This window comes from Gorilla gorilla, chromosome X, assembly GCF_029281585.2.
Source record: "Gorilla gorilla gorilla isolate KB3781 chromosome X, NHGRI_mGorGor1-v2.1_pri, whole genome shotgun sequence".
In the NCBI taxonomy this organism is placed as follows: Eukaryota; Metazoa; Chordata; class Mammalia; order Primates; family Hominidae; genus Gorilla; species Gorilla gorilla.
The window spans coordinates 144,771,185-144,794,752 of record NC_073247.2 but is presented as its reverse complement, the minus strand read 5'-3'; the positions used below and the strand labels follow the sequence as shown (position 1 = coordinate 144,794,752).

The 23,568-nt window shown below is 41.1% G+C and overlaps 1 protein-coding gene across 1 annotated transcript in view; it reads left to right on the top strand.

Moving 5' to 3' along the window:
* USP26 (ubiquitin specific peptidase 26) overlaps positions 1 to 22,788 on the top strand; it is a 75,327-nt gene extending 52,539 nt beyond the window's left edge. The window contains exon 6 of the mRNA XM_019019111.4: positions 17,657 to 22,788. Coding sequence (XP_018874656.2) covers positions 17,733 to 20,477 — 2,745 coding nt within the window. The 5' untranslated portion in view covers positions 17,657 to 17,732 and the 3' untranslated portion in view covers positions 20,478 to 22,788. The remainder of the gene's footprint in view (positions 1 to 17,656) is intronic.
* The last annotated feature ends 780 nt before the right edge of the window (positions 22,789 to 23,568 follow it).

The window sequence follows — 23,568 nt, the reverse complement described above, 5'->3', positions numbered from 1 at the left end:
AAGTATGCAAATCCACAGCAGCTGCTCATTCTCTTATCAGAGCTTTATGGGTTCCTTTTTTTCCCAAGGTGACTGAGCTGAGAGCCCTGTTTTTGTCAAACAGTGGGTTATAGACTCCAGGAAGCAGGAGCTGCAAAGCTCCAAATAACTGTGCAAGCATTGATTTTCTTTGATTTTTGGGTCTCTCTGTTTCTCTCTCTCTCTCTCTCTTCTCACACACACTTTTTAAATGGCAGCAAAGAGGAAGAAGATCTGGTATGCAGAATCAGGGACCACCTAAGTAGGGAGATGAATGAGAATCACCTTTTTAGGGGTTAGAGGTATGATTTAGGTTTTGGGAATCCAATCTTGAGGATATCTCAGGACAAGTTTTAAAAACAATGGACAAATTAAGGCAACTTTACAAATCTGCTCAGGAGACTGATCCTTTAGATAAGACAAATTGGTATTTTTAAGCCATTCTGAGGGATTTTCATTCCAATACCTGTGGCATTTAATACATTTTCAAGTTCATTTTCCAAACAAGCGTCTATGTAAAATACCCTCACAGCTCTTGCTAGGTGTATGTTACAGTTCTCCTTAACTAAGCTGAAGATGGATTGAAGAATTGCTGCCCTCTTTACCTTGGAAATGAAAATGCTATAGCTCCCTCTTGTGTCGTGTGAGGCCAAACAACCCCTGATTGATCCACAGCAGTGGAATCTATTCCATTAGTGTCCCAATAGTATCTCTGCAAGGCTTTTTGGGGATGAGGACATTGATAGAAGGATAAGTACCAAGGAATCCTTGTAGGACCACCCCAAAACATTCCAGGGAGACCTCTGTCATACTCCTGCTTTTTGAAAAATGAACTTACCCACTACTCCGTAGTTGGATCAATACCTTTTCCTTTCCAAAATTGGACCTGTGGTCATGGATGTTCCCAGGATGACCTTGACCCAACAATGATTGTTGGAATAATCAATGGCAAGAAGTAACTGTTTTTTATTATTGTGTCCGGAATTGGTGGGTTCTTGGTCTCACTGACTTCAAGAATGAAGCCGCGGACGCTCGCGGTGAGTGTTACAGTTCTTAAAGGCTGCGTGTCTGGAGTTTGTTCCTGCTGATGTTTGGATGTGTTCGGAGTTTCTTCCTTCTGGTGGGTTTGTGGTCTTGCTGGCTCAGGAGCAAAGCTGCAGACCTTCACAGTGAGTGTTACAGCTCATAAGGCGGCGCGTCTGGAGTTGTTCGTTCCTCCCGGTGGGTTCGTGGTCTTGATGGCTTCAGGAGTGAAGGTGTAGACCTTTGCGATGAATGTTACAGCTCATAAAGGCAGTGTGGACCCAAAGCGTGAGCAGTAGCAAGATTTATTGCAAAGAGTGAAAGAACAAAGTTTCCACAGTGTGGAAGAGGACTCCAGTGGGTTGCCACTGCTGGCTCGGGCAGCCTGCTTTTATTCTCTTATCTGGCCCCACCCACATCCTGCTGATTGGTCCATTCTACAGAGAGCTGATTGGTATGTTTTACAGAGAGCTGATTGGTCCGTTTTGACAGGGTGCTGATTGGTGCGTTTACAATCCCTGAGCTAGACACAAAGGTTCTCCAAGTCCCCACAAGATTAGCTAGATACAGAGTGCTGGTTGGTGTATTTACAAACCCTGAGCTAGACACAGAGTGTTGATTGGTGCATTTACAAACCTTGCACTAGATACAGAGTGCTGATTGGTGTATTCACAATCCCTTAGCTAGACAAAAAGGTTCTCCAAGTCCCCACCAGATCAGCTAGACACAGAGCACAGATTGGTGCATTTACAAACCCTGAGCTAGACACAGAGTGCTGATTGGTATATTTACAATCCCTTAGCTGGACATAAAGGTTCTCCAAGTCCCCACTAGACTCAGGAGCCCAGCTGGCTTCACTCAGTGGATCCCACACTGGGGCTGCAGGTGGAGCTGCCTGCCAGTCCTGCGCCTTGTGCTTGCACTCCTCAGCCCTTGGGTGGTCGATGGGACCAGGCACTGTGGAGCAGGGGGTGACGCTCGTCGGGGAGGCTTGGGCCACGCAGGAGCCCACGGTGGGGAGCAGGGGAGGCTCAGGCATGGCAGGCTGCAGGTCCTGAGCCCTGCCCCACAGGGAGGCAGCTAAAGCCCTGTGAAAAATCGAGCACAGCGCCGGTGGGCCGGCACTGCTGGGGGACCTGGCGCACCCTCCGCAGCTGCTGGTCCGGGTGCTAAGCCCCTCACTGCCCGGGGCCGGCAGGGCCGGCCAGCCACTCTGAGTGCAGGGCCCGCCAAGCCCATGCCCACCCGGAACTCTAGCTGGCCTGCAAGCACCGCGCGCAGCCCCGGTTCCCACCCATGCCTCTGCCTCCACACCTCCCTGCAAGCTGAGGGAGCCGGCTCCGGCCTTGGCCATCCCAGGAAGGGGCTCCCACAGTGCAGCGGTGGGCTGAAGGGCTCCTCAAGCACGGCCAGAGTGGGCACTGAGGCTGAGGAGGCGCCAAGAGCGAGCGAGGGCTGCGAGGGCTGCCAGCATGCTGTCACCTCTCATTATCATAAGCTGTCAGCTTGTGATTTGTTTTCCTTATTCAGACTTCCCAGCATATTTATTTCAAGGAAGAATGTGAAGAGAGTAGTAGATGGGTGAGTGGGCACAAATAGTGCAGTTTACCCTCGGATTTCCTTCAAAGGTCAAGTGCCTGAGCTTTTTGACAGAAATCGAAAGACAAAACCGATGCATACTTAACCATCTGCTCACTTGTGGACTTACTTCTTTTTGAGCTATTTTTTTTTTTATGGAGCAATAATCTTCGTTTGCAATGGCTTTGGAAGTTTTTTGTTTTGTTTTGTTTTGTTTTTTGTTTTTTGTAACACAGGCCCAGGCTTGAGTGCAATCACGGCTCACTGCCACCTCGGCCTCCTGAACTGATCCTCCCACCTCAGCCTCCTGAGTAGCTAGGACCACAGGAACATGCCACCACACCCGGCTATTTTTTTTCTATTTTTCGTAGAGATGGAGTCTTGCTATGTTGCCCAGGTTAGTCTCAAACTCCTGGGCTCAAGTGATTCTCCCATCTTGGCCTCCCAAAGTGTTGAGATTACAGGCATGAGCCACTGCTCCCAGCAGGAAGCACTTGAAATGGGACAAGCCCCAGCCCCGCCTGTCTGCTATGGCAGTGCTCCTTAGTCAAGTGTCAGGACTTGCAAGCAAAGATGTCAGTGAAGGGTTAGAAATAGGTTTACCAGTAAGGACAAGAGAGCACAGTACAGCAGGATCAGGGCTGGAAGTTCTGCTGAGCAAAGAATGTTGTAATGGGATGTCAGATATGAGTGAAGTTGAGGGTTACCCTGGACAGAAAGTCCAAACTAAGTAAGATTACACAAACAGTGTGAGGGAAAAGGACCTGTGTGTCTGGGGCTTCAGTAGCCCAGGAAATCTTTTAGCACTGGTAGCTCAGTTATCATTGGCCTACAGTAGGCTTCTAAAACTTCCTACAATCTCACCTTTCTTTTTACCTAATGAAATTTTAAAGCAAGTGAATCCCTGTACAGCACAGTGCTTAAGGTGTTCCCAATCCAGTACCTTCTCAAAATCCTCATCCTTTTTCGGGTCCCCCCTTCAATTTGACTACTTTCTGATAGCTTAAACCACCTCCACCAGTTCCTTCTCTGAATGCTTAAGCACTTATTGTCTGAATCAGTTTATTGACACCAAACTAACTCTGCCCAGAAATACTTCGTACCTTTCCTGGATTCCTGTCAGCACTCCAGATATTTGAGGGAATTAAACAAAGGCCGTTTTTTTTCCTTTCCTAACTCAAGTCTAGACTGTGTGTTTTTTTAGGCTTCATGTTGCTTTACTGTCAAAATTGGTTCCAGGTCTTCCCTCTTACTTTTTGAGTATAGTGTCTAGCCATTCACATGCTTAGAGAATAAGGGTTCCTAGCAGTGACAGGCACTGATACTGTACACATAAATACAATTAATACTGTGTCCTCAATAGGTGGAAGCACTCCTTGCTTGCCAAAAAAGTGGCAACTTGGTTTTCTGTTGTTGCTGACAAACTTAAATAAATATTGAGCTCCTTGGAGGAGGGGCCAAGATGGCTGAATAGAAACAGTGCCAGTCTGCAGCTCCCAGCGAGACCAATGCAGAAGGCAGGTGATTTCTGCATTTCCAACTGAGGTGCCCAGTTCATCTCACAGGGACTGGTTAGGCAGTGGGTGCAACCCACAGAGAGTGAGCAGAAGCAGGGTGGGGCATTACTTCACCCAGGAAATACAAGGAGCTAGGGAACCTCCCTCCCTCAGCCAAGGGAAGGCAGGAGGGACTGTGCTATCTGGCCTGGGTACTATGCTTTTCCCATGGTTTTTGGAATCTGCAGATCAAGAGATTCCCTCATGTGTCTACACCACCAGGGCCCTGGGTCTCAAGCACAAACTGGGTGGCTGTTTGGGCAGACACTGAGCTAGCTGCAGGAGTTTTTATTTCATACCCCAGCAGTGCCTGGAACCCCAGCGAGACAGAACTATTCACTCCCTTGGAAAGGGGGCTGAAGTCAGGGAGCCAAGTGGTCTCACTCAGTGGGTCCCGGTCCCATGGAGCCCAGCAAGCTAAGAACCACTGGCTTGAAATTCTCACTGCCAGCACAGCAGTCTGAAGTCAACCTGGAATGATCAGGCTTGATGTGGGGAGGAGCATCCACAATTACTGAGGCTTTAGTAGGTGGTTTTACCCTGACAATGCTAAGGAGGCTGGAAGATTTGGACTGGGCAGAATTCACCACAGTGCGGCAAAATGGCTATGGCCAGACTGCCTCTCTAGATTCCTCCTCACTTGGCAGGGCACCTTTGGAGGAAAGGAAGCAGCCCCAGTCAGAGGCTTATAGATAAATCTCTCATCTCCCTAGGACAGAGCACGTAGGAGGAAGGGTGGCTGTGGGCACAGCTTCAGCAAACTTAATCCTTCCTGCCTGCCGGCTCTGAAGAGAGCAGTGGATCCTCACAAAGGGGATTCTCCCAGCACAGCACACCAGCTCTGCTAAGGGACAGACTGCCTCCTTAAGTGGGTCCCTGTCTCCCATGACTCCTGACTGGGAGAGACTTCCCAACAGGGGTTGACAGACACCTCATACAGGAGAATTCCAGCTGGCATCAGGCTGGTGCACCTCTGGGATGAAGCTTCCAGAGGAAGGAGCAGGCAGCAATCCTTGCTGTTCCGCAACCTCCACTGGTGATACCCAGGTGAACAGGGCCTGGAGTGAACCTCAAGCAAGCTGCAGCAGACCTGAAGAAGAGGGGCCTGACTGTTAGAGGAAAAACTAACAAACAGAAAGCAACAACATCATCAACATCAATAAAAAGACCCCCACACAAAAATGCCATCCAAAGGTCATCAGCCTCAAAGATCAAAGGTAGATAAATCAATGAAGATGAGGAAAAACCAGCACAAAAACCCTGAAAATTCCAAAAACCAGAATGCCTCATCTCCTCCAAATGATTGCAACTCCTCTCCAGCAAAGGCACAAAACTAAGGTTCACCAGTGAAGGAGAAATAAAATCCTTTCCAGACAAACAAATGCTGAGGGATTTTGTCACCACCAGGCCTGCATTACAAGAGCTCCTGAAGGAAGCACTAAATATGGAAGGAAAAACCGGTACCAGCCACTGCAAAAACACACCAAAATATAAAGACTAATGATACTATGAAGAAACTGCATCAACTAATGTGCAAAATAACCAGCTAGCATCATGATAATAGGATCAAATTCAAACATAACAATATTAACCTTAAAGGTAAATGGGCTAAATGCTCTAATTAAAAGACACAGACTGGCAAATTGTATAAAGAGTCAAGATCATTCAGTGTGCTGTATTCAAGAGACACATCTCACGTGCAAAGACACACATAGGCTCGAAATAAAGAGATGGAGGAATATTTACCAAGCAAATGGAAAGCAAAAAAAAGCAGGCGTTGCAATCTTAGTCTCTGATAAAACAGACTTTAAACCAACAAAGATCAAAAAAGGCAAAGAAGGGCATTACATAATGGTAAAGGGATCAATGCAACAAGAAGAACTAACTATCCTAAATGTATATGCACCCAATACAGGAGCATCCAGATTCATAAAAAAAGTTCTTAGAGACTTACAAAGACATATATACTCCCACACAATAATAGTGGGAGACTTTAACACACCACTGTCAATATTAGACGGATCAATGAAACAGAAAATTCACAAGGATATTTAGGACTTGAACTCAGCTCTGGACCAAGCAGACCTAATAGATATCTACAGAACTCTCCACCCCAAATCAACAGAATATACATTCCTCTCAGCACCACAAAGCACATATTCTCATTTCAGCACCACAAAGCACATATTCTAAATTTGACCACATAATTGGAAGTAAAACACTCCTCAGCAAGTGCAAAATAACGGAAATCAAACAAACAGCCTCTCAGACCACAGTGCAATCAAATTAGAACTCAGGATTAAGAAACTCACTCAAAACCACACAACTACATGGAAACAGAACAACCTGCTTCTGAATGACTACTGAGTAAATAACACATTTAAGACAGAAATAACGAAGTCCTTTGAAATCGAGGAGAACAAAGAGACAATGTAACAGAATCTCTGGGACACAGCTAAAGCAGTGTTTAGAGGGAAATTTATAGCACAAAATGCCCACATCAGAAAGCAGGAAAGATCTAAAATTGACACCCTAACATCACAATTAAAAGAACTAGAGAAGGAAGAGCAAACAAATTCAAAAGCTAGCAGAAGACAAGAAATAACTAAGATTAGAGAAGAACTGAAAGAGATAAAGACACAAAAAACTGTTAAAGAAAATCAATGAGTCCAGGAGCTGGTTTTTTGAAAAGATTAACAAAAATAGATAGACCGATAGTCAGACTAATAAAGAAGAAAAGAGAGAATAATCAAGTAGATGCAATAAAAATGATAAAGGGGCTGTCACCACTGACCCCACAGAAATACAAACTACCATCAGAGAATACTATAAACACCTCTACACAAATAAACTAGAAAATCTAGAAGAAATGGATACATTCCTGGACACATACACCCTCCCAAGACTAAACCAGGAAGAAGTCAAATCCCTGAATAGACCAAAAACAAGTTCTGAAATTGAGGCAGTAATTAAAAGCCTACCAACCAAAAACAGCCCAGGACCACATGGATTCACAGCCAAATTCTACCAGAGGTACAAAGAGGAGCTGGTATCATTCCTTCTGAAACTATTCCAAACAATAGAAAAAGAGGGACTACTTCCTAACTCATTTTATGAGGCCAGCATCATCCTGATTCCAAAACCTGGCAGAGACAACAAAAAAGAAAATTTCAGGACAGTATCACTGATGAACATCAATGTAAAAATCCTCAACAAAATACTGGCAAACTGAATCCAGCAGCTCATCAAAAAGCTTATCTACCACAATCAAGCCGGCTTTGTCCCTGGGATGCAAGACTGGTTAAACATATGCAAATCAATAAACTTAATCCATCACATAAACAGAACCAATGACAAAAACCACATGATTATCTCAATGGATGCGGAAAAGGCCTTCAATAAAATTCAACACCCCTTCATGCTAAAATCTCTCAATAAACTAGGTATTGATGCAACATATCTCAAAATAATAAGAGCTATTTATTGACAAACCCATAGCCAATATCATACTGAATGGGCAAAAGCTGGAAGCATTCCCTTTGAAAACCAGCAGAAGACAAGGATGCCCTCTCTCGCCACTCCTATTCAACATAGTATTGGAAGTTCTGGCCAGAGCAGTCAGGCAAGAGAAAGAAATAAAGGGTATTCAAATAGGAAGAGAAGAATTCAAATTGTCTCTGTTTGCAGACATGATTGTATATTTAGAAAACCCCATTTTCTCAGCCCCAAATCTCCTTAAGCTAATAAACAACTTCAGCAAATTCTTAGGATACAAAATGAATGTGCTGAAATCACAAGCATTCCCATACACCAATAATAGACAAGCAGAGAGCCAAATCATGAGTAAACTCCCATTCACAATTGCTACAAAGAAAATACCTAGGAATACAACTTACAAGGACATGAAGGACCTCTTCAAGGAGAACTACAAACCACTGTTCAAGGAAATCAGAGAGGACACAAACAAATGGAAAAAAAATTCCATGTTCATGGATAGGAAGAATCAGTATGAACATGACCATACTGCCCAAAGTAATTTATAGATTCAATGCTATTCCCATCAGGCTACCATTTAGTTTTTCACATAACTAGAAAAAACTTCCTTAAACTTCATGTGGAACCAAAAAAGAGCCCATATAGCTAAGACAATCCTGAGCAAAAAGAACAATGCTGGAAGCATCATGCTACCTGAGTTCAAACTATACTACAAGGCTACAGTAACCAAAACAGCATGGTACTGGTACCAAAACAAATACATAGACCAATGGAACAAAACAGAGTCTTCAGAAATAACAGCACACATCTACAACCATCTGATCTTCACCAAACCTGACAAAAACAAACAATGGGGAAAGGATTCCCTATTTAACAAATGGTGTTAGGAAAACTGGCTAGCCATATGCAGAAAACAGAAACTGGAGCCTCTTCTTACCTCTTAAACAAAAATTAACTCAAGATGGATTAAAGACTTAAATGTAAAACCTAAAACTATAAAAACCCTAGAAGAAAACCTAGGCAATACCATTCAGGACATAGGTATGGGCGAAGACTTCATGACTAAAACACCAAAAGCAATTGCAACAAAAGCCAAAATTGACAAATGGGATCTAATTAAACTAAAGTGCTTCTGCTCAGCAAAAGAATTTATCCTCAGAGTGAACAGGCAACCTACAGAATGGGAGAAATTTTTTGCAATCTATCCATCTGACAAAAGTCTAATATCCAGAATCTACAAAGAACTTAAACAAATTTACAAGAAAAAAACAACCCCATCAAAAAGTGCGTGAAGGATATAAACAGACACTCCTCAAAAGAAGACATTTATGTGGCCAACAAACGTATGAATAAAAGCTCATCATCACTGGTCATTAGAGAAATGCAAATCAAAACCACAGTGAGATACAATCTTACGCCAGTTAGAATGGTGATCATTAAAAAGTCTGGAAACAACAGATGCTGTCAAGGATGCAGAGAAATAGGAACGCTTTTACACTGTTATTGGGAGTGTGAACTAGTTCAACCATTGTGGAAGACAGTGTGGAAATTCCTCAAGGATCTAGAATCAGAAATACCATTTGACCCGGCAATCCCATTACTGGGTATAGACCCAAAGAATTATAAATCATTCTACTATAAAGACACATGCACATGTGTGTTTACTGCAGCACTATTTACAATAGCAAAGACTTGGAACCAACCCAAATGCCCTTCGATGACTGAATGAATAAAGAAAATGTGGCACATATACACCACGGAATACCATGCAGCCATAAAAAAGAATGAGTTCATGTCCTTTGCAGGGACATGGATGAAGCTGGAAACCATCATCCTCAGCAAACTAACACAGGAACAGAAAACCAAACACCACATGTTCTCACTCATAAGTGGGAGCTGAACAATGAGCTGAACACATGGACACAGGGAGAGGAACATCATACACCAGGGCCTGCTGGTGGGTGGGGGGAAAGGGGAGGAAGAGCATTAGGAGAAATACCTGATGCATATGGAGCTTAAAACCTAGATGATGGGTTCATAGGTGTAGCAAACGACCATGGCACATGTATACCTATGTAACAAACCTGCACATTCAGCACATGTATCCCAGAACTTAAAGAAAAAAAAAAACCTTAAAAAAATGAGCTTCTTCAACTGGTACATATATATAATTTTTTTTAGAGGGTCTTGCTCTGTCACCCAGGCTGGAGTGCAATGGCATGATCACAGCTCACTGTAGCCTCCACCTCCTGGGTTCAAGCAATCCTCCTGTCTCGGCCCACATTTTTGTATTTTTTGTAGAGACGGGGTCTTACCATGTTGCCCAGCCTGGTCTCAAACTCTTGGGCTCAAGTGGTCCACCTGCCTTGGCCTCCCAAAGTGCTGGGATTACAGGCATGAGCCACCGCACCCAGCCTCAACTGGTACTTTAAAGCTGGAATCATTTGATGATTTCTGTTCTGCTGTGATTCTCCTCTACTCTGGGACAGAATTGCTTTATTTCTTGTTTCTACTCTTTACCTGCTGATCCATTATTGTGGATATTTGCTTAAAAGGTCTGTAAGATTTGGATGTCTCATTTGGAAAAGACAAGGGAAAGAAAGGAAATGAGAGAAAAAGCCTAAGAAATGCAAGTTGATTCTCCATCCAGATGAGACAGGAAAAAAAAATAATAATAAAGGAGGCAGGTGGGATGTTGGCTAAATTAGTCTCCATAGATGAAGAAAATATGGACAAAACATTTTTATTTAGCACCACATGTGTTTGTGGTTTTAACTCCCCAATGTTTTCTGTCATAATAGGCTCTAAAAGCTGGTTCTGTCGTGGGAGGCATTACCAAATTCTTTGGAAACTCTTCCCCTTGGGACCAAAACTTAGTACCATTCTTTGATAAGGTGAGGTCTCCAGCTAATCTTTTGTGATTTCCCCCTTATTTTCTGCTCTCCTGCAGTGTGTCCAAAAGAGCCTCTTTCTTGCAGGATCACATTTTTCCAGCAAATAATTCCTTTGGATGATTTTCTTGTAATCCAGTTATCTCCCACTTAGTATATAGAATCTTGTACCATTTCTTCTCCAAATAGAGGGAGTAGAACTTGCTTTCACTTTTGCCTCCTTTTGCCATGTCATGTGGGATTCTTTCAGTATCATGACGTAACCAGTTTCAGTCAGGCACCAGTGTTTTTGCCCCTCTAACTCCAGAGTAAAGATGTCAGATTTTCCCATGACTCTCACACTCTACTATCAGTGTAGCTTACAGATTTTGGCTTCTCAGTGAGTATCCAGCCAGGGTGTAAGATGCAGTCTGAAATCTTTTGTAAATGATTTTCCAATTTTACTACCTCTTCCCCTACTTGACTTGGACATGGGAATCGGGGAAATGCCACAGTGTTCTCTATTAATGAATTTCCTTACTTTAAATATTTTTTTTTGTAAGAGACATGGTCTTGCTCTATTGCCAGGCTGGCACTATCACAGCTTACTGTAGTCTTGAGCTCCTGAGCTCAAGAGATCCTCCCACCTCGGTCTCCCAAAGTGCTGGGATTACAGGCATGAGCCACCATGCCCAGCCTTCTTTAAATAATCTTTGATAACTATATTCTTCACATGTATGGTAATTCTTGTGCAGTGTATTATAGTTCTTGTTACTCAGTTTTGCATCTTTGCCAGTATCATGAGACAAGAAGAAAAGTCTCATTTTATAGGTCCTTTAAAAATGATCAAAGATACTGATTGTTAGAAAGATTCATAGTTTTCAACTATGTAGGACACAAACTTAATAGAATAATTGCTTCATTAAAGTGTGTATGCATTTAAAATTTGATGGATTGAGGTGTACATCTGTTTAGTCTCCTGTCTTATTTAACCTTGCCTTCATGTCATAGTCAGCTTGATGTTCCCATAACAGTTCTAGCCCATTAATTTCATCTTTTCCTGACCCGTCAGCCCTTATTTTAAAACTTTAGATGCTGTTTTCCTCAGGAAAGTTAAGATTCGTTGGTCCTAACCCTTAAAGGAGCCCTGCTTGTCCAACTTTATGGTTTCTCTCGGCAAAGGAAAATTTGGCTGCACACACGCACTGAAAATAAATTCATCCTCTGATAGCTATTAACTTTGTGGTCAGGTAATATAAGCAGCATTGCAGGGTATCACAGGCAAAGTAACAGTCTTAGAAAAAGTGAATGATTGGTGAATTCTGAGGCAGGAAAACTCAAACGTGGGAATCATCGAAATAAAGTGTGACTTGAACTGGGTCTTTAGAAATTAAGAAGGATAGAACTAAGACAAAAGTAAGGGAATTATTAGGGAATTCCAGGCAGAGAGGAAATGCTACAAAAAGCTAAGATAGCAGAAAATACATGGACTTTTAGGTAACACTAACTGAATTTTACTTTTTTAATTAAGACATTTTCCGTTGCATGGCCATTGTTTGTATTTATCTTAAAACCCGAGGTCAGGAATATTTTACTGCTTCATGTTTGGCTATGGACCATAGTTAATGTCCATAGTTGACTAGGTATCAACATATTTTGGTTAGTAAGTGAATAAACAAATGAATTACAATAGTTAGCAGAAAGGGCTGCAAAATACTAGGAAGATTCCAACAGGAGAAGGATTACTTTCAAGAAAACCTCATTTATCATTATTTCAGTGTAACAAATACATGCTTTCTCATGAAACAGCACTCTTTCTTAATGAATTCATATTTAAATTTTGGAAAATAATCTTTGCATTCTGTTTTCCTAATCAACTATGTTGTATTAATAGCACTAGCATAATTTTAAAAGAATGAAAAAAAATGCTCTGCCAAATCTGTCCCTCAGAAAGGGTTCAAACTTGAATAGTTCATGGGAACAATTTGCTAGTCTAGAGAATTCTTCCCATTTTGGTCAGGGCCTCCTATGGAGAGATTTATGTGCAGTGTATGTCAAGAGACAAAATAATGGCATTTCTCTGCAACACAATGACTCGGACGTTTGTTGAGTACAGAAACGCACCTTTAAACTAGAGAAAGAAAAAGAAAGTCTGCCCTGATCCAATCATTTTGAAAAGCCATGCACACTGAAGCTGGGACCAAACATAATAACAGGATTTAATTGCTAATGCTCTAGAGGCAGTGTGTCTCTTGATGTGTTGACCTTTAACCCAAACTTGGGAGGGTAAAAAAAAGGGAGGAGAGGATTTCCTTTCCCCTTCTGCCTGCTGTCCCCGACTCCCTGCATCTGATCATGTCTGTCTCTAACGCAGTCTACGTGCCCCTAACATTCAACTCTCCACTTCCATTTCCATTAGTTACTTCCAGCTTTGGAGCCGGGATGAGAATGAATAGAAGAACAGAAAGGAAGGTGGGAGGAGAATAAGAGAAGAAAGTCTGCAAGCAGTTGACAGCTGCTTAGAATCAGGGGATGGAATTGTAGCTGCTGAAATGAGAGCTGGACACCTACTCCCCTGATGCTTCTCCCCTACTCCGTAGTATTTTGTGATATTTAGGCCTTTTCATGTGTTTCTGTTCATTGTTCCATTCCACCCTTTCTGGGTCCGTACTTATAATCATTTTTTTCTCTACACCTTCAGCTCCCATTTTCCTCTTACTTGGTTACTTATGAATGGCAAAATTTCAAGCAATTTAAATTCAAGCCTCTGCCTATTACACACCTGAACCATGGCAAGTAGACAGCTAAACGTGGCTGGAGAAAAAATATGCAGATTGGTCTTGCTGTAAATATATGACTATTAGCCTAAGTCAGCCCTTGGTGCTGCTCAGCAAGGTTACTAGTCCATTCAGTCTCCCGCTCTTTTACAAAACTTCCACAACTTCTTTCTCTTCAATTCTTTTACCATGCTCCAGTCACGCTGGCCTGCTTTCTGTTTCCAACATGCCAAGTCCATTCCCACCTGAGGGCCTTTTCATTTACTCTTCCTCCTGCCTGGGGCACCCTACATTTAGGTATTTGTTCACTTCCTTCAACACCCTGCTGCATATTGTCATCACGTGTTAGGCCTTCCCAGAACCCCCTATATAAGGCAGCACATCCCCATCACCACTGACAAATTCAGTTCCTCTAACTTTGGGTTTTTGTTTGTTTGTTTGTTTGGTTGGTTGGTTGGTTGGTTGGGTTTTTTTCTTTTGTTTTTTTGAGACAGAGTTTCGCTCTGTTGCCCAGGCTAGAGTGCAGTGGCATGATCTCGGCGCACTGCAACCTCCGTTTCCCAGGTTCAAGTGATTCTCCTGCTTCAGCCTCCCGAGTAGCTGGATATAAACAGACACAGGCCACCATGCCTGGCTAATTTTTGTATTTTTAGTAGAGACAGGATTTCGCCATGTTGACCAGGCTGGTCTCAAACTCCTGACCTGAGGTGATCCATCTGCCTCAGCCTCCCCAAATTCTGGGATTACAGGCATGAGCCACTGCACCTAGCCTCCTCTAACTTTGTTTTCTTTAGCAGTTGCCACCATCTGGTGTTCTCCATATTTTGTGTGTATGTACTGTATTTTCTATCCCCCTGCTAGAATTAAAATTTTTCAAGAGCATGGATTTTGTGGGGTTTTTTCATTCTTCTATACCTAGAGCTTAATGTAATGCTTTCTAGTACTCCATACATATTTATTTAATGAGTGAATGGATGCTTGCTGGCTTTTGAATATCTTCTATTCCCAATTGCCAAACCTAGAATATCCCTTCCCTACCCATCCTCCCATGTTTTTTTGTATTGTGCCCCTGGTATGCAAGTCCAGATTTAGTGCATACCATCTAACTGTTGGAGAAAGTATCTTTTATTTGGCCTGTCTTGAGAAATCCAATGTAAGTATTTTGTACTTAGAAGTATAGTCTCACAGAATGGAGTCCTCAAAGAGAGTTCTATGATCATTTCCCGATTTGTTTAATGGGCCCTAATAGAGGAATTGGCTTATCCAAGATCACTAAGCTAAGTGTAGTTTAAAATAAATGTGAGTTGAAGTTGTTTTGTTTTTCAAAACTCTTGCTTGGGATTATTGGAGATACCCAGAAATGGTTAGAAACTCATATAGTCATTACCTGGCTCTGTCTTTCCACTTACTGCATTCATGGGTTGGCACACCACCTCATGGGTACTTCATTTTTATTCCGTGAGATTTGCTTAGGTAACTTAGCGGGATTTCTCAGTATATCTTTGTTCTCTTCACATGTTTTCATGAAGCTGTGAAAAAATGATAATTAAAACACACACCACCTGTACCACACTGCCATATATCTTGACCTTAACCTATTCAGTAAGATAAACACATACTCGATTTTATATAATTGATGACAGTTTGTACTCATGTCAGCAGAGGAGAACTGACCTAGAAATGTTAGTTTCTCATAGTCATTGAGCCTAACGACCCTTCTAGAGGTTATTAATCTGCCTCCAGGCCATAGCTCCCTCTAAACTTTTCAAAACAAATGGTTCTCTTCTTAAAGCATCATCCATTTCACCAAAATACTTGAAAGAAAATAATTTTTGTCTCGTTTTCTTATTTTTATTACTCGTTTGTAATGTACACTTTGGGATTGAGAAATGCAAATTCAGATTTGAAAGGTGTATACGGATTTTCTTCAAGTTCTTCTACCTCTTGAAATAATGAAAGCCTGAGTGGTGTGAGATATAAATGGAGGATACAGAGGGTAAATACTCCAAAAGCAACACAAACCTTCATTAAATTACAGGAGTCCCCTCTTTTATTGTGACGATTACACAGTGATGTTTAGAGTCTAAATCATTTAGGTACAGTGAATCCTCACATCCATTGTGTCCCTGAGAGCAACGGCTGCAATACCCAACATTGAGCAGATACTCAGCAAATCATAGTATGGAGGCAGCACAGAGTAGATGCTCAGCAACTGTCTCAGTGACCATGAAGATCAATGTAGAGTGAATTAGTAAATTAATAATGGAGCAGACATTTCTATTAGGGTTTTTTTTTTAACTGGACAACCAGCTGCTTGGCACCATAGATCATGCCTCCAAATCTGACAGAAGTGGTACAGTTTCGTGAGTGTCTGGCTATCCTTTGAGTCTGAAGTGTTGCACTAGTGGTTGATCAATCAAATTGAATGGATTGAATTTGTAGGTAAAATGAGAGAAAAGCATGTTGGCTTTCATAACTTTTGAATGCAGCTGTCATCTATACGTTTTGAATCTGGTGTGGGGGTGAGAAGGGAAGAGGAATGCTGAAGTTTATTTTAGGCTGTATGGAACAGTCACATAGTTCTCTTCAATGGAGTCTTGGAGAAACAATACATTTTAGTTTAAAATACTCTCAAAGCAAGCAATCAAGGCAGAATGAAGAACAGGATTTAAGCTTGAGATGTCTTAGGGATGTAGGCAGTGGTTAGACTACTCAACTTGTACATCAGCAAGATGGTTCTTAACCTTTACTTTCCATGCTCAGTGGGCTCAAATAAGCCTCCTTTCATCTGGAATGAAATGTAGTCAGGATGGACTGTGAGAAAGGAATGTCTCTTAACTGTATTTTTGAGGGCAGAGAGAAGAAATGTCAAGAGGGTCTTAGATTATTTCATCTACCAATAGAAAGAAGATAATAATTTTTGATAAATACAGATGAGCTGGGTGCAAAATTTTAAAATAGGCTGCAAGTGGTTCTATGGTTGCAGGTTCTCTCAAGTTGTTGAAATAAAAAGGAACAATTAAGACTGCCTTTTCTGTGGAGAGAAAATTGTTTAAATCCTTACTTAGCATCTATAGTAGGATAGTGAAATAGAAATAATCCAGAGAACTTAAATTTGTGCTGTGCTTGAATGTTTTTATGGCCCCATTTCTACCATGAAAAATATAACCATTCTCTTACTTGGATGCATATGCACTTTCGTATATGGATGGATGCCATCTCTACTTCGCTGAACATAGGTTGATAGATGAAATACTTTATAAAACAAAAATCTCATTAATTTATGTTTCACCAATTTTAAGATTTTGATAATTTGGACAGGGACTGAGCAGAAGTTTCCTTCAGTATTATTCATAAAGATGGAGTTTGCTTAAGCAAGTTAATAGCATAGAGAAGATTCAGGAAGAATATTTAACTACTGAGGAGGAAACAGCTTCCAACTAATTCTTGGATGTATACTTTCTGATGCAAACATTTGTAGTGCTGTCTGCTAACTTATTCAGTAATTCACATTGGCTCCAGAGTTGTTCAGAGATTCTGATTTTCAGTGATTAAGTACATCTAATTCTTCCTCACTGGTTTTGAATACAGGGAGCTAGCTCTGGTTAAGTGGGCCTTATAGCCAGAGTTGCCTGCAGGAGCCTCACTAGCCTATATATCTAATGGGTAAGAAGTTGTTATTCTTAAACTTTTGTTGAATGAGCAAGTACAATGTAATGATGTTCCCCAGTGCCAAGTGAAATATAGGAACATAGCTAGATTTGGAGGGAGGTAGACTGATTTACTTTGAGTGGCCCATATATGAGATCCTCTAGAAATCAAGGAACAATTCATCTGTTACTGAGTTGAGGGCCACATAGTGCCTTCACTTTCTCATTCACTTATTGTAGTTGCCCCATGGGGTCATTCTGTGACAGGAAGATTAGCATATTGTATGCATGCACTTGAGACTCTATTGAGTATACTTTCAGTTATGTACTGAAAGTCTTCCAAGTGTTTCATGATTTCAATTGAAGTTGGGAAATTAATCAGAATGGAGTCCAGTATTTTGGTGGAAACTACATGTAGTGTATGAGTGTAGAGTTTGAGTTTTGTTGAAGCAAAGCATTTCTGTAATAGTATAAAGAATGTTTCCTGATTTTTCCCATAGTGTGCTTGTCTTGGGAATCAAGACTCTGCCTTCATGCAGCCATGGAAGGCTCTCAAAAGGCATTGGTCTCGTTACTGAAGAGCTGGATATCTAGAGCCTGAACTAGACTCTAGTATAAAACCAATACTAGAAATAGGATCATTCTGTGTAGAGAACTAATGAACTATTTCTTTGGTGTTGTCTTCACAGCTGAACTTGCAAAACAGATTGGAACTTCAAGATTATCAATAATCGGAGATACATATATTTTATTTGTAAAGAAAACATGGCTGCCCTATTCCTACGTGGTTTTGTCCAAATAGGGAACTGCAAGACTGGGATATCTAAGTCAAAAGAAGCATTCATTGAAGCAGTGGAAAGAAAGAAGAAAGATAGACTGGTGCTGTATTTCAAAAGTGGAAAATATAGCACTTTTCGGCTAAGTGATAATATTCAAAATGTAGTCCTTAGATCCTATAGAGGAAACCAAAATCACCTGCATTTAACTTTACAAAATAATAATGGCTTGTTTATTGAAGGATTATCCTCCACAGATGCTGAACAATTGAAGATATTCTTGGACAGAGTTCATCAAAACAAGGTTCAGCCACCTGTGAGACCTGGTAAGGGTGGGAGTGTTTTTTCTAGCACAACAACACAGAAGGAAATCAACAAAACTTCATTCCACAAAGTTGATGAGAAATCAAGTAGCAAATCTTTTGAGATAGCAAAAGGAAGTGGGACAGGTGTCCTTCAGAGGATGCCTTTGCTTACATCAAAATCATCAACACTTACTTGCGGAGAGTTATCAGAAAATCAGCACAAGAAGAGGAAAAGAATGCTCTCATCTAGCTCAGAGATGAATGAGGAATTCTTGAAAGAAAATAATTCTGTAGAATACAAGAAATCCAAGGCAGATTGTTCGAGGTGTGTAAGCTATAATCGAGAGAAACAATTGAAGTTAAAAGAGTTAGAAGAGGATAAGAAATTGGAATGTGAATCTTCATGCATCATGAACGCTACTGGAAATCCTTACCTAGATGACATTGGACTTCTCCAAGCTCTCACTGAGAAAATGGTTTTGGCATTTCTGTTACAACAAGGGTATAGTGACGGTTACACAAAGTGGGATAAATTAAAACTATTTTTTGAATTATTTCCAGAGAAAATATGCCACGGCCTCCCCAATTTGGGAAACACCTGTTATATGAATGCAGTGTTACAGTCTCTACTTTCAATCCCATCGTTTGCTGATGATTTACTTAATCAGAGTTTCCCATGGGGTAAAATTCCCCTTAATGCTCTTACCATGTGCTTGGCACGGCTACTTTTTTTAAAAGATACCTATAATATAGAAATCAAGGAGATGTTACTCTTGAATCTTAAAAAGGCCATTTCAGCAGTTGCAGAGATATTCCATGGCAATGCACAGCACGATGCTCATGAGTTTTTAGCTCACTGTTTAGATCAACTGAAAGATAACATGGAAAAACTCAGCACAATTTGGAAGCCTAAAAGTGAATTTGGGGAAGATAATTTTCCTAAACAGGTTTTTGCTGATGATCCTGACACCAGTGGGTTTTCTTGCCCTGTCATTACTAATTTTGAGTTAGAGTTGTTGCACTCCATTGCTTGTAAAGCTTGTGGTCAGGTTATTCTCAAGACAGAACTGAATAATTACCTCTCCATCAACCTTCCCCAAAGAATAAAAGCACATCCTTCATCTATTCAGTCTACTTTTGATCTTTTTTTTGGAGCAGAAGAGCTTGAGTATAAATGTGCAAAATGTGAGCACAAGACTTCTGTTGGAGTGCACTCATTCAGTAGGCTACCTAGAATCCTTATTGTTCACCTCAAACGCTATAGCTTGAATGAGTTTTGTGCATTAAAGAAGAATGACCAGGAAGTCATCATTTCCAAATATTTAAAGGTGTCTTCTCATTGCAATGAAGGCACCAGACCACCTCTTCCCTTGAGTGAGGATGGAGAAATTACAGATTTCCAATTATTAAAAGTTATTCGAAAGATGACTTCTGGAAACATCAGTGTATCATGGCCTGCAACAAAGGAATCCAAAGATATCCTGGCTCCACACATTGGATCAGATAAGGAGTCTGAACAAAAAAAAGGCCAGACAGTCTTTAAAGGGGCAAGCAGAAGACAGCAGCAAAAGTACCTTGGAAAAAATTCTAAACCAAATGAGCTAGAATCTGTATACTCAGGAGATCGAGCATTCATTGAAAAAGAACCGTTAGCTCACTTAATGACGTATCTGGAAGATACCTCACTTTGTCAGTTCCACAAAGCTGGAGGTAAACCTGCCAGCAGCCCAGGCACACCTCTCTCAAAAGTTCACTTTCAAACAGTGCCCGAAAATCCAAAACAGAAGAAATATGTGAAAACCAGTAAGTTTGTAGCTTTTGATAGGATTATCAATCCTACTAAAGATTTGTATGAAGATAAAAATATCAGAATTCCAGAAAGATTCCAAAAAGTGTCTGAACAGACTCAGCAGTGTGACGGTATGAGAATCTGTGAACAAGCCCCTCAGCAGGCACTGCCTCAAAGCTTTCCAAAGCCAGGCACCCAGGGGCACACAAAGAACCTCCTAAGACCTACAAAATTAGATCTACAGAAGTCTAACAGGAATTCCCTACTTGCATTGGGTTCCAATAAGAATCCAAGAAACAAAGACATTTTAGATAAGATAAAATCTAAAGCCAAGGAAACAAAAAGAAATGATAAGGGAGATCATACCTACCGGCTCATTAGTGTTGTCAGCCATCTTGGGAAGACTCTAAAGTCAGGCCATTATATCTGTGATGCCTATGACTTTGAGAAACAGATCTGGTTCACTTACAATGATATGCAGGTGTTAGGTATCCAGGAGGCCCAGATGCAGGAGGATAGGCGTTGCACTGGGTACATCTTCTTTTACATGCATAATGAGATCTTTGAAGAGATGTTGAAAAGAGAAGAGAATGCCCAGCTTAATAGCAAGAAGGTAGAGGAGACCCTTCAGAAGGAGTAAGAGGAACGTACTCCTCCTTGTACAGATCTGCTTGACTGTCTCACTCGATACCACTTCCTCCATGGAAGGAAAACTGTGAACTTTATCCAGAGATGAAAATGCAATTAGTCTAGGACCAAAGGTCAAACAGAAACACTTAATGGGGAGATCTCCATTCTAACCCTGACACAGACGCCTCAATCCCATAGCTCTGGCTGATGAGCATCCTTCTCTCCTACAAGACTGAAATTGTGTTTTTCATGTTCTTCTTCATTTTAATATAGTCAGGGTCTTGCTCTGTCATCCTGGCCAGAGTGCAGTCCTTCAATAATAACTCACTGCAGCCTCAAACTCCTGGCATCAAGCAATTCTCTCTCAGCCTCCTGAAAAGAGAGGGACTTCTCTTCTTGCTTGAGATGGGACTATAGATGTGTGCCACCAGGCCTAGCTATTTTTTTTTTTTTTTTGCTTTTTGTAGAGACAGGGTCTCACTATGCTGCCCAGGTTGGACTTGAACTCCTGGCCTCAAGCAATCTTCCTGCCTCTTTCCATGTTCTAATGCAGTGGTTTAAAAAGTATGCTCCTTAAACTAGCAGCACCAGGAGCATGGGGGTAGTCATTTGAAATGCAAAATCTTGGGTTCCACTGTAGACCTACTGATTCAGAAACTTGGGGTAAGGGATAGCAATCTGATGGAGACCGTGATGCTTGATACAGTTTGAGAACCACTACTGTACTACATACACTACCTTGGTTGTATATTTAAATTGCTTATTTTGTAAAAGGTTTTGATTACATTTTTGTGTTTTTCATATTAATGTATGCCTTGCCTTTGTGAACTTATTAAAAGCCAAACTCACAAAAATCACTTCTGATCATACTCTGCAATTTGGTGGAAAAAAATAGTTGCTGGGATCCTGGCAATAAAAAATGAGGCTGATAACTTTTGAATCCTCTTGGGCATATATAGATGAGGCTAAACGCCAAGTCAAATCTCCAGATTGATTTGCTTTTAAGAAATTGGCCCACATTTCCTGTGTGTCTGCTAGCAAGCTCTTGGCCCTTGGTGGTCTGAGCCCACCTTGCCATGTTAGTCTTCTTAGAGGGGCACTTTCATTGCCTCAGAGGAACTTTGTTTACCTGGACTTCATCTGTGAAACCTTGAACAATCCTCTGCATTCAACATTACATGACTAATTCCAGATTTTTTTTTTTTTTTACATCTCTGTACCTTATAGTGTGGTGGTCTTGTTTCTTCAGTGAGTAAGCAATATATGCTTTAAAGTGGACTTGTAGAATTTGAAAGTATTACTTGTTACTTATTTGACACAACATCAGAAACTCCATATGAAGATGTTCTGCTTCTGGGGAAAGATGCATGGATCCTAGGGTGGTCATATTTCATTAAAATCCAGGGGATTTAATAATTTTGCCATCAAGCATGTGCCACCACTGTTATCATAACCTTTTCCTGCCTTTGAGGCAGTGAATCTGTTGTACTTTGTGCCTTTGCTGTGAACAAATGACTTGTACTAAGAGGTTTTCTCACATAACATAGGATTGAATTTTCAGTCACACCTTTACCAATAGGAATGTGCCCCCTTGTATATGGGGTATGGCTTCAGTATAGTTGTATTAATCCAAGAGCTTGTTGATGCTCTTAAGCCTAGGGTGCTTTAAAATAGGTGAGTTGGATTTTAGTGGTGTGGGGAAGTTATTAGTAGGTAATACCCTGTAAGAGGAAAACCAGATTCCAAAGCTTGGAGATTGTATTCAGAACACAGTTTATCTAGAAGGAGGTCTTATGAGACCTGAAGATTGCTAAGGTATATAGGAGGAAATATCATAGATTGAATTGATCATTCTTAGGGAAGAAGGTGTTACAGACACAATGAGTGATTGTTCAACTTCTGTAGTACTTCAGCAGCTGAAGGATAAGGCTGGAGTTGCATTTAGAGGAGAGTGACAGTTTGGTTTCTAAATTTCAGTTTTTTGGCCTCTAGAGTAGTTTATGTTGAACCCAGTTACATAGATATCAGAACAGGATTTTGGTAAGAATGAAGGAAAGTTGTTTTGTTTTGAAAGGAGTGTGAAGATGCTAATAACTTGATATTTTAGTACAGAGTTTACATCCTGGACATGCTGCTCTTCAGCATGTAGCACTTCCAAATGCAGGGCAAAATGAAATGTGAAGAAGATGGTGGGGGTATCCATGACAGGGAGGATCGTAGCTGCAATCCATTGTTGCCCTGTGAGAAGAAATTCTGAATGCACTATGAATGCTTGTACAGTATCTACATGGTATGTTTTCAAATAAAAGATTAAAAGTTGTTAAGTGACTCAGTGACTATTATGTATATAAATTTGTTCTCTTAATTTATGGGTCAAGTTTTCAAGTAATCCATGGAAATAAAAGTTTGACTTTCAGTGTGTTCATTTCCTATTGCTTCTGTAACATATTACTACAAATTTAATAGCTTATAACAACATAGTTTTTTAAATCTTACAGTCCTGGAGATTAAGAGTCTAAGATGATTATCACTTGGCTAAAATGAAGGTGTCAGCGGGGCTGCAATCTTAGATGCTCTGAAGACACAATCTGTTTCTTTGCCTTTTCCAGCTTTCTGGAAGCTGCCTGCATTCCTGGACTCATGGCTTCATTCCTCCATCTTCAAAGTCAGCAATTTTGGATTGAGTTCTCACGCTGCCATCTCTGGTTCTCCCTTTTCTGTCTTCCTTTTCCACTTTTAAGAACCATTGTAATTAGATTGAGCTCACTGAGATAATCCAGGATAATATCCCTATTTTAAATCAGCAGTATTTTAAAGATTCTATTTATTGAGACAGGGTCTTGCTCTGTTGCCCAGGCTGGAGTGCAGTAGTGCGATCATAGCTCAGTGTAACCTCGAATTCCTGGGCTCAAATGATCCTCCCACCTCAGCCTCCTGAATAGCTAGGACTATAGGTGCTCACCATCACACCTGTTTAATGTGTATGTGTGTGTGTGTGTGTGTGTGTGTGTAGAGACCGGGTCTTGTTGCCCATGCTGGTCTCAAACCCCTGGCTTCAAGCAGTCCTCCCACCTTGGCCTCCCAAAGCACAGGGATTGCAT